Raw genomic sequence first — 12439 nt, 5'->3', positions numbered from 1 at the left:
AAAGGCTTTGATGCTTTTAAGGATTATGCAAGTAAATATACAATTGTAACTGTAAATGATACAGAGTAAAAGAACATGGTACTGTTCGGCCAGGGACATAGTTCAAGGGCCAGTTTAATTAGCCTACTACCACATCGCCCCCTTAGTACACCTGGGGGAGAGCCTGTGGCCCCCAGTGTGTAAACCCCTCACTCAGGCTGTGTAAATTCCTTTTGCCCGGGTGAGCTATGATTGATCCCACACTTAAGGATGTTCTGTGCTCTCCAGGCGACTCTCTCTCGCCACCTGAATTCAGTGCTCTCAAACCGCTTCCCCTCCCAGGATAGCCATTGACAATGGGTGGATAAAGGAGGAACGAAGGCCAAGCTGGTTGGTGATCAGTTGCTGTTTATTCCATCTCTCCCAGCTCTCTCCACCCCTCTTAACTCACTCCACATACTCTCTCCAACTCTCACTCACTAACTCTGTCTCTCACTCTGCCCGTAGCTCCCACTCTGCCTCTCTTGAACTCTCTACCTCTTCTTTCCAAACTCTCTACATCTTCTTACTCTGTCCCCTACTCTCCTCAGCCCCCACTTTTTACCATCTCTTCTGTGCAATCAACATGTTTTTCAAGCCTTCTTGGCCACCTGCAGCCCACAAGAGCAAAACAGCCCTTAGGGTGTGTTTCTCCTCTCCTTAGACCAGTAACTTAATTAACATCTTAATTCTGCTTCTTAATATATGCCATTCTGTATGGACACAGTAATAGACACTTTTGGGCTTATAGGGTGACTCTTCTGGGGACATCGCACCACAGACTCAGACTACAGTGCTCAGGCCGAATCAGTCATTCCTAACCCCAGCAGGATCTGAATCTAGTTAAAACTTTTTGAGCTTATAGTTAAGCATTATGGCACTTTGGCCAGGCCCATTTTGATGCCAGGGTAGCTCATAGCTCACAGTTTGCCCTGGGTCCATCCAATCCCTTGTTGAGACCCTGCTTTGGGGGATCTGGGATAAGAGGGCAAATGAGACTAAAGTGGAGAGAGCAGATGTCCAAGAGGTGACATTACCTGGAGTCAATTAACTCCCAAGTTACAGGCTTGTCTTTTTAACTGTCTTCCTGTGTCCATACAGAAAGTAATTGCTCTGAAGTAACTGTGCAAAGGACATTAAGGAGAAGAGAGAAACAATATTTACAAGTCAGCAGAGTCTGATCAGGAGGCGAAGGTAATTGACAGGTTGGGGAGCAATCAACAAACCCAAGCTCCCTGTACCCAGGGAGGAAGGGCAAACCAGTGTTATCCTACACCCCAGTACCATTGGACTGTAGCAGCTTTACAATGGAGGACCCTAGCATTGAACAGTTTGAATTGGTTTTAAGTATTGCCAGTAGTGGCTCTTGAGTCCCTTCCACTGCTTGGGAGATCCTCAAAAGAGTATAATATTTAGGGGGTCAGAAAGATAGTACAGCAGGCAGAGCTCTTGCCTTGCATGCAGCCAACCCCGGTTTGATCCCCAGCACCATTAAAGTTCCTGAGCACTACAGGAGTGACCCCTACTGCATAGCCAGGAGTAAGTCCAGAGTACCATCAGATATGGCCCCAATAGAGATAGATTACGAACAGTATTGTAAGTTTAAGAGTGGGGGATTTACAGAAGCATTCCTTTGCCCTATTAGCAAATGTCTCCTTCACATACTGTTGAAGGTAACTGGTCAGTTTGAAAGGTGTCTGTGCTGTCAGTGTTGCTGAGGTTGATGGTTTTCCTTAAAATGCTCGTTTATACCCAAAGTTTGGGTGGTAGTTATTGTTATATTTTAAAAGCTATTTTTGGAATTACACGTTTTGGCTTAAACATATAACCATAAATATTGAGTCATAAGTGTTCATAAATATTCTCAATGAATCCTAAGTACTTAGATAAAAAGGATCAGTTTCAACCTATGTCAGAAATCTTAAAACATGAATTTTGTTTTTATAAACAGTCATTTTATGTATATAATTGAATTATTTATGTTTTCATGTCTGAACAGTTCCTTAAAGGCTTTTCAAATATTTCAGATAAGTAAAGTCAAGAGGAATAATGTATATTCATATTTAATGTGTTTTGAATGTATATTAAAATATTTTATGTGCATGCAAACTGCCAAAATAATTATGTACTATTATTGTTATATGAGTCATCAGTGTTCATGGTTCACTTTTTTTTTGCTTTTTGGGTCACTCCTGGCTCTGCACTCAGGAATTACCCCTGGTAGTGCTCAGGAAACCATATGGGATGCTGGGAATAGAACCCGCGTCGGGCCACGTGCAAGGCAAACGCCCTACCCGCTGTGCTCTTGCTCCAGCCCCTCTTGGTTCACTTAAAGGAGCTTTTTACCTCTTATTTGAAGGATTATTGATTTTTTTAATTAATTCAACACTCCTTGGCTCTACACTTAAAATTTTTAAACAAATTTGTGCAAAAAAACCCAGTTATAATGAATTTATTTTTCAGTCAAATAGTGACTGCTCACAAATGAAGCTAAAATTGTCTAAAGAATGTTCTTGTACATTTGCCAAGAGGCTTCTGGGATGGGCATATTTTTAAGAACTTAGAATATAAACAACCATGATCTGTGGCAAGAGATTTAAATGACCTCATGATGACAATGAGAACAAAGCATTTTTAAGTTATCGTGGTAGTGTGTTAATTCATTGCAATGTGTTTGTCATTCTGCAATGTTGGTGTTTTAAGTAAGAGCCAGGCAAAAAATGAGACTGTATTTAACTGAAGATTTTGTTTCTTTATTGTTATAAACAAGCTAAATACCCAAAAATATATAATATTTTGGGAATATTTAATGAATTATACTGAGCTGTAGGACCTTTTAAAAAAACCTCACGTGAATCATTCTGGCATAAAGGCCACTTATTTGGACTCTAAAGTTTTGATTCATTTTCTGTTGGAGAGAATATGTTTCAAACATGAAAGATCAAACAGTTGGCTTAAAATAAGAATCCCTCTTTCAAGGCAGCTCAATTAAGTGTTTATTAAGTACTTACTATGCATTTGGCACTATGCTAAATATTTTGGAAAACAAAAGAAGGTGATTTAGCTGCCTTTTGATCTGCCTGGGGGAAAAAATGGCATCCTTTAATGCAACTTACAAAGTTGTACAGACATTATATAATCAAGCATATCACATCATTTATGTATACTACTGACCCTTTTTTTTTTTTTTTTTTTTCAGAAATGCCTTCAAAGTCATTGTTTAGAGCAGTGCTTCTTAACAAAGGGTGATTTCTGGGACACTCTCCCACACACAGGTCAATTGGAAATTTCTAGAAATTTTTATTTTCATAATTCGAACTATTGGCACATAGCAGATAGGCAAGATACTGCTTACAGTGCATGCAGTCCTTCATAGCAGTTATCTGATCCAGACAAAATAGGAGTGTGAAGTGGTAAAATGTGGTACCCAGCTGACAGATTGGTCAGTGTATCTTTTTGTTTCATTGGTTGGTTTTATAACTGTGTGAGGGCCATGCCTGGCTCTTTGCTTTAAGATCGCTCTTGGTAGGCTCCACAAAACATGAAACCTGGATCCACCATGTGCAAGGCAAGTGGCTTCCTGCTGTACTATCTCTCCAGCCACACTACTTGTCAATTTAGAAGTTGTAGGAGATCAACTTTGTTTTGCTTTAGACCTCTACCACCGCATAAATGTTCTTGTTTTAAGTCCTTGGATCCCTAGATTGAGGTGGAGCCTTCTATAAACTCCTGAATATTTCATGAAAGTTTTGTTAGTGCAGTGTTGTAGGGAAAGATTCTAAAGTCTTTCTCAGATACCAGTGTTTCCCAAAGTGGTCAAGACCAATAGACTAAAAGTTAATACTGGGAACATCTAAATACTCTAGTAGTGTAAAAGAGATCATAACAGAGAACTTTCCTTGGAGTATTGTGCTGAACTAGTATTGTGCTGCACAGTTTAAGTTTCAAGCATCAGAATAAATCAAGCCCAAGGTTTGATCTCTAGGACAGATGCAGAGGAGATGGGTTGGAGGATTGGGGGACTTTCCAGTGCCTATATTGTATGCCCCAGCACTATAGGGAATGGCTTCCACAGTATTTTTTTTTTAAACTGGAGAATACATTTTGGTATTATGAGGAGCTCTAATTATATTACCTAATTCTATACTTTGAAGTAATAAAATCCTTATTAGAAAACGACAGTAGAATACCTTAAATAGCATGTCTAATATTGCAATACTGTGCATTGAGAATTTGAGACTGAACTGATTAGTGCTTGACTCGAAGGCATAATGTCTAAATTGTTTTGCTTTGTTATTTGAAATTAACTTATTTTTTTCAGGATTTGCTTTCTTTCAAATGAGGATATTATCTTTCACTCTCTAGGTGTGGTATATCTATTACTTTAGTAAGAGATCTGACCATGAATTTATACAGTCCACATTTCTCCTAGAAATGTTTAGTAAATTATGTTTTTCTTATAAGAAACATTTTTTAATTGAAGTTATGTTTCTGATTTGGAATATAGTAAATCAAAGATCCTACAGCAGTATGACATGAAAACAAATCAACGTAACCTTGAATATGCATATAATTTAATGCTTTCCTAGGTCACAGAAATTTGGAGATTAAGTCTTGTTTTAAAAGCCAAAAATGTACCTTAGAGATCATCTATTCCAGCTGTTCTATACTACTTTTGGGGATTCAATACCAAAAGCACAGCCTTTAGTTGTTTTATATATTTGGACTTGTACCAAATATTTTCTGGGGGGTGGGAAGTGGAATATATATATGTGGGGTGGGCAAATTGCATGCTTCTAATCTAGGCAGGCCTCTTTTTTTTTTTTTTATAAGGAACATGAGGCTCAAGGCTTTAGATTTTATTCAATGATTGTACATTTCTTCATTCTAGGTCAAAGCACATTTTTTATTTTATGTATTAATTTTGCTTGGAGGCTATAGCTGACTGTGCTCAGAGATTACTCCTGGCAGTGCTGGGGATGGGGGGACTATATATGGTGCCAGGGATTAAATCAGAGTCAGCCATATATAAGTCAAGCATCTTTGCCTCTAGTATCGCTCAGGGGGAGAGAAGGAAGGGAATAATGATTAACATTTCAGCATTTCAGTTGTGCAGCTTTCAGGCTTCTTGTTCTTTGACAAGCTGGTGACCATTCTAAGCCTTGATGTAGTCATTAGGAAAAAAGGGGAGTTATATTGCTATGATATTTCTTTTTTCTGGGCAGTGGCTATTCGTATTTGTGTATTTTGAGAAAATACTGGTTTACCTGAGTTATTATTATTTAACCACACCTATCACCAAGTACCAGTATTCTTTTGCTACCCCATCAGTTAGTAACCTCAGTTCTGTGGTCAGTCTGAGGGCTTGTTTTCGTTGGATATTTTTTCCATCCCTTGCTTTGTCTATGTATATAACACATAATTGAGATCATCTGGTATTTGTCTCTCCTTCTGGTTGATTTAGCTTAACATAACTCACTCTACTTCCATCTGCATATCAAAAGCAAAGCTTTCATCTTTTCTAATCTCTAGGTAGTATTCCATCTTATTCCAACCATAATTCTTTATTCACTTGTCTTTCATTGAGTATTGGATTCTTTCCAAATCTTTTACAGGCTATTATGAATAGCACTACAATAAACATAGATTTGCATATGTCTTTTTAGTTTAGTGATTTGTGGTTTTTTGGTAGTTTTGTACGAGTGAAATTGTTTTATCTGATGGTAGCTCCATTTTTAATATTTTCAGATCATCTCCATACTATGTTCTGCAGTACTGGATCAGTTTACAGACACATGAACAGCTAATGAAGGTTGTTTTTCCTCCACACCCCACTCAGCACTGTTTTTCTGATACAGCTCATTCTCAGTTATGAGGTGCAACATCTCATTGTCATTCTGATTTGCATTTCCCTACTAATGATAGTGAGCATTTTTTATTGTGTCTGTTTGCCATCTGTCTTTGAAGAGTCTTCAGCTGTTCTCTTTTGATGGGATCACTGCTGAATTTTGTAAATTCTTTATATATTGTGAATATTTACTCTTTGTCATATGTATGGGATACAAATATCTATTCAGCAGGCTATCTGTGTGTGTGTGTGTGTGTGTGTGTGTTTGTGTTTTGTTTTAATGGTAGTTTCTTTCACTGTATAGAAGTTTGGTTAATCAGTTTGGGAACTAGTTTGGGGTCACTCCCATGGGTGTTCAGGGGCTCCTACTAGCACTATGCTTAGGAGTCACTCCTGTTTGTAATTGATAGATCATATATGATATTAGGAATTGAACCAGAGTCAGTCAAGTGCAAGAAAGTGCCTCACCTCCTGTACTATCTCTCCCACCTATTAGTCCCTTTTTTGTTTGCATTTTTTTAATATGGGGCTCACTCACCAGAACTGAAGGGGGTATGTGGCTCCCCCAAAGCCATGGAGATAGCCAAAGCCATTCTGGGCAGTGCAGAGCTGCTTGGGCCTGGTGGGACTAAAGGAGCATGTGGTGCTAGAAGTCAGACTCACAGCACCACACCTCAGTGTACTCTTGTCACTTGAGCCATCTCCCTAGCACCCATTTTATTTTGCTTTTGTTTTCTTTGTTGATAATAACTCCAAAGACACCACTGAAACTGATGTGGTGAAGTATTAGCTTTAGGTCTAAGATCTGTTAGAGTTGTTAACATTCTCTTAGAACTTACACTGAATCTGGGAAGATCATATGCATTATCCATGTCTCTCGAGTATTTGGAGTAGTTTTGGTTTAATTTGGTTTGTTTTGTGATGTACATGGTCACACTCAAGGAGTCACCTGCTGAGTTTGTGCTCTACCACCAAACCATATCCTCTGCCCTGCCATTTTAATCATTTTGTTCATTTTTGTGGATTTTCGGGAAGATGGAGGCTCCCCAGAGATGCTAGAGGGCCTCAGGGGCTACTTCTGATCATTCTTGAGCCGCATTGCGTACCTGACAGGTGCTGTGCATTGGTCATACATTGCTGAGAGTCCTTAGAACTGCCCAGGTGTATGGGTTGGGGGTGAGGAATGGGGGGACATATCATACTGCAAGTAAAACTCAGGTCCCGAGCTTGAGCATGCATGGCCTGTATTCCATGCCTTTGCGCTCCCTCTGGCCCCTATCTTCCTGGCCCACTTAGATGGTTTGCATAATACATACATGAATCAGGAACTGCAGAAAATAAGGAACAGGACTAGAGAGACGGTTCAGCAGCTGCAGCCCCAGGCTCAATCCTCCATACTGCTTGTCCCCACGCGCTGAAGCAGAGCTTGAACACTGCCAGGTGTTGTCCCTCCCACCTATCTCCCACCACCACCAGCGCCCCCGCCTTAAAAAAGGGGAAGAAAAAAAACAAAGAATTTGAGAGAAGAAGTATAACAGAAATCTAAGAGAAATTGAGCATTGAAAAACTAAACTGTATGAAGTAGAAGATCAGGCTCACACAGTACTTAAGGTCAATGTTTTCAAAAGGGATTATCTTCTTCTTGTTATACTCTTTTTTTTTTAAGTGAATAAAAATATTTTTAAGCATAACTATTTCTGCTTTTTCCTCAGGTCTCAAAGAAAGTGCAGAAGAGATGGTTAAAAACAAATTGGAAGGAAAGGATAAACTCACCCCTTGGGAACAATTTTTAGAGAAGAAGAAAGAGAAAAAAAGACTGAAAAAGAAACAGAAGGTATCAGTGACACTCCCAAGCATTTATTACAGAAGGATAACCATTAGTAGGTGGTACTAGGTGCTTGGTATCCATTATCACACAACGTATTGATTTACTGGAGGCCTTGTGATCATCACAGTTATAAGATAGAGGAAAGATAGAACTCTTTGCATTTTACAAGGCTGTAAAGTGATGCTGAAGGCCTGATAAGAGCCCAGAGCCATTTTAACCATTCATTGTGCTCTAATATTTCACAAATGCCTGCTGCCTTAATATAAAATACATTACTTAGCTGATATATAGATATAAAATATTTTGATACTTTCGTTTGTATTTTTTAGGAAGGTACATGTGCACATTTTACTTGCAAATATGTATATAGAGAAAATTTTTGCTGGAATTTTTTTTACACATTTTTTGCTATCTTAATTTCCCAATGTGAATTTTTACTATTGCATGGTTCTTTTAATATCTGTTGCAAGTTATGATAAACTATAAAAAAGCAATAAAACTTCCCAAAGCTATGCAGTAAATAACCTCTTAAATGAAATAATTCCACTAAAAATCCTTTAGTTTGTTGAAAAACAAGAGGGTCCTTCTGGGGGTACAGTTAAATTGTTACATAGTTTTGAGAACTTTAGCAGATATTCTTTATTTTCTTTTTTCATTCCCTTCATTGGAATGATAAAATGCATCAATAATACTGAAAATACATTTGGTGGGTGTCTAGTTTGTTCTAGGACTTATGGCTTATATTTGGTAGATTTTAGTAGATCCCATTCAATTCCAATTCCACAGTTTTCTATATATAGAAAAGTCTGGAGATTTTCTTCAAGTTAAATACATCTTTCCCCTTTTCCTATCCTTGACTTCTGTTTTTATACCAAAAAATTATTGTGGAAGAAATGAATGTGTTTATGTGCTTTATGTGTTTATGTTGCTTTAGCTGTAATTTAGATCTAAAAAAGCAATTAAAGATAGGAAAGATAGTACTGGGTTGTTAAGCATTTGTTTTTCACATGGCTAAACCCAGTCTGATCACCATCATTTTGCCCTCTCCCCCCTCCCCCGCAAAAAAAAAAAAAAAGGAATTAAATATGTGTGCATCTATATTTGCATGTTCAGAAATAAATTCAATTGATATTTGAACAGCATGGGGACAAAAGGCTCTGCTCCCCTCTCATTTGAGAATGACTTTCCTAAACTCAGTTACAATGGTCCTTTGATGTCTGAGTGTATTGGCCTCAGAACACTTCTGTGAACACCAAAATCTACAGGTGCCCTGATCTGTTACAGTCAGCGCTCTGTATAGCCACAACTACAGTTTGAATCTTGGCATAAGGAACTCAGGATGTGGAGGACCTGTATACTGGGGGGAGCAGGGGACGTGAACTGTATTCTTAGTTAAACATGCTACTGTTGGATGTGTTAATAATGGTAAGGTGAAAAAAACCGTAGCAACTTTTGTTCTTTAGAATATTAACAGATTTGCTTAAAAATAACTCAAGAATTTTAAGGGGTGGACTATAAATAAAATATTATTAGAATTGGATAAACAGGGAGTTCCTTATGCTGTTCTTGGTATTTTCATAATGTGAAATTTTCACAATAAAAATATTTCCTTAACTAGTAAATAAATTTTTAAATAATAACTTAAAAGGTAGCCCACAATTTTGTGACATGAAGTTAACATCTCTTCATTGCATGAGTATATCTGCCCTGTATGTGTCTCACTTCCTCTATTAGTTACAAATTAAGACAGAGCCAGATATCTAAATTTCGTTTCTCCCAAGGCCCTATCTTTTCTTGAATGTTTTACTTAATATTTGTTGAAAAAATTAACTCAGCTTAGAGTTCAGCCCCGAGAGTTATTTTATAAATAAATTCCATTTTTGAAAACTTGTTAGATTGCACTATTTGAATTAGAAAAAATGATAGGTTTCTCTTCATATAGTCATTGAAATAAACTGATCTTGCATTCAATGTTAAGGCTCTTGCTGAAGAGGCCAGTGAAGATGAACTTCCTTCTGATGTTGATATGAATGACCCATACTTCGCTGAAGAAGTTAAAAAAATAGGTAAGCATATTGGTAGTTTTGGTTGCTACGTAAAAATAGGTTAACATGGATAAAAATATATATGACATTCATTTAAAATTCCAAGAATTAGTACAGTTCCTTTGGATGTTTCTATAAGGGTAGGTCTATACTGTGGAATATGATCACCGGTTATTAGAAAGAGTTAGCACATACCTTAATACATCCAGGGAATGATTTTATTGTGGGGAGTGTTTTGTAACATGATTTCTATTTAGGAAAAATCCTTATTGATGATTGACTGTGAAAGGATGAAAGAAAAAGAAATGGTTATGTCTTTGTTTCCTTGCATTTTCTTTAGGTTTTCTTTTTTTTTTTTTTATAATTTATTTCTTTATTGAATCACTGTGGGAAAAGTTACAGAGCTTTCGGGTTTAAGTCTCAGTCATGTAAATATCAGACACATTTCCCTTTACCAATACTTATTTTTAACCGCGAACCCCAATAGAACCCCACCTCCCACCCCTCCCAATTCCTGTGAGGCAGATGAGTTCTAGTTAATACTCTATCTACTTTGACTAGATACATTGTTTCGATAGAAGATGCACAATTATTGTTTAGAGTTTACGACCCGCCCCCCAATCAGACATGCTGAAACAGCGTTGTGAAATGATTTGCTTTCTACAACTTGGTTTAAGAATAAAATGATGTTTTGGATTTCTGCTATTTTACTTATTAACCCTGGAAGAATTTCTATTAAAAGTTATATAGTTAAGAGATTGGTTTCTGTGCTCTGGAGTCGTGGCCATGCTGGAGAGCCGCTGGGGGGGTGGGGGGCAGCTGGCGACCTCGGTCGGGCGTGAAGGACGGCCCATTACGCCCCCCTTCCCATGAGGTCCCTGCCGCCCCCATCCCCAGCTCAAACCTGCTGTCCACAAGGCTCCCGTGCGGCCGCCATCTTTCTTTCCAGAGAGGTAGGTTTTCTTTATAACACACCTACTGTAAGTCTCTTAAAATTAGTATATGATGTTCAATATGAAAGTTTTCTTGTTCAAATATACAAAGGCACCTGATTTTGGGGCGCGGGGCTGTTGAGACCGTTAAAAAATTTTAATTAAATCCTTATGAATCATGAAGGTATTCATGATTGAGTTTAAGACATACAGTGTTCCAACCCTGGTATATACCTCCCTCCATCAGGGTCCCCAGTTTTCCTCCCTGCCTGTCCCGCCTCTCCCCAGCCTGCTTCTGCAATATCTGAAAACAACCTAGGTGCCATGAAAGGTGATTGGATAAAGAAGCAGTGGTGTGTTGGAAAAATAGTACAGCACATGGGGCGTTTGCCTTGTATATGGCCAACCTGGGTTCGATCCTCAGCATCCCATATGGTTCCCCAAGCACTGCCAGAAGTAACACCTGAATACGGCCGGGTATTGCCCTGAAACCAAAAAATAAATAATATAAGAGAAAGAGGCGGTACATATGCACAATATCAAAGAGGAAGTCATGTAATTTGCTGTCACATCAATGAATCTGAAGAGTACTGAGTGAAATGAGTCAGAGGGAGACAGTCAGACACAGGTTGTTCTCATTCAGTTGTAGGATATAAAAAAGTACAGTAGGGGAATATATAATAAGCTTGACACTGGAGGGGGACGAAGAAGGGACCACTATGACAGTGGTAGAGGGAAGTTGTCACTCTGGACCAGGGTAAGATACTGGAAGGCATGTGTGTCTTTTATCCCTTTTGCATTTGCTTACAGCCAAAAACCGGCGTTTTTCCCTTGAGTACTTAAATGATCTGGTGTCCAATTGCCTGTATTTTCAGAGTCTTGTTTCCTTTATATATGTATCACTCAATCTTTCTTGAATACTTTCATTCTTACCTATTTGGTATGTGTAAATGTGTACAGTAATCTTCAGAGTAGAATTGGGCAAGTCAGTCCAGAGACCATAGTAAACATTTTTCATTTGTTCTTGTGCATTTTGCCTTCCCTGATCAGAATACCACACACATGAGCCCCCAAAGACTTATTCCTGGAGCAACCCCAAGCTGGCATTGTAAAAAGAAAGGTTTTATGAAGTTTCCCTGCTTCTTGTCCCTCATGACTAGTGGGCCAGAATAGTTCCCAACAGGAAAGTGAAAATTGCTCAAAATTACTTCCTGGTTGTTACAGTCTTTTAGCACTGACATTTTATTGATGAAAAGAAGATCAAGATGAATAAAGTCTATTATAGGTTGTGAGATTCTTAGGAATTGGAAAGGAGAATGGAAATAACATTCTGGGTTTTTTTTATCATACCTGAGTGTTCATTTCTAGAAGATAATAGATTTTTAGCTTTATCCTCTGATTTCAGGAAGCCACACTTATGATGGAGAAATGCGAAGCATTGTGGTTTCTTTTTTCTCTTTCCAAAGTGCTTTACTTGGCCTGTAAAATCTGGTTAGAGTACAAAGCTCAAAGTAATAGTCAGAAAGCTTAATGATTAGATAAATTTGGGGTAAGTTGTTTCTTTGAATAGGCACATTTAAATTATGAGTAAGTTTTCTCCTACTTTATTATTAGAATAATTCCAAGGAGAAAGTATACATAAAATTTCCTTGTTTCCAGTATTGTTTGGGAAAGTATATTTATTGAAATAGTTCTGGGAGTAATTATTTCTGGGCTGGCATTGTGTTTCTAAAGGAAAAGGTGAAAGAGAAAGGCTGAAATTTTTTTA

The 12439-nt window shown here is 38.0% G+C and overlaps 1 protein-coding gene across 1 annotated transcript in view; it reads left to right on the top strand.

Annotated features, from left to right (window-relative positions):
* ESF1 (ESF1 nucleolar pre-rRNA processing protein homolog) overlaps nt 1-12439 on the top strand; it is a 77518-nt gene that overhangs the window by 51389 nt on the left and 13690 nt on the right. Inside the window, exons 10-11 of the mRNA XM_056121286.1 lie at nt 7579-7700; nt 9673-9760. Of these exons, the coding sequence (XP_055977261.1) occupies nt 7579-7700; nt 9673-9760 (210 nt within the window). The remainder of the gene's footprint in view (nt 1-7578; nt 7701-9672; nt 9761-12439) is intronic.

Source organism: Sorex fumeus, unplaced genomic scaffold, assembly GCF_029834395.1.
Source record: "Sorex fumeus unplaced genomic scaffold, SorFum_2.1 ptg000044l, whole genome shotgun sequence".
Lineage (NCBI taxonomy): Eukaryota > Metazoa > Chordata > Mammalia > Eulipotyphla > Soricidae > Sorex > Sorex fumeus.
Note: the sequence above shows the minus strand (reverse complement) of the source record. Positions and strands in the feature narration are given on the sequence as shown.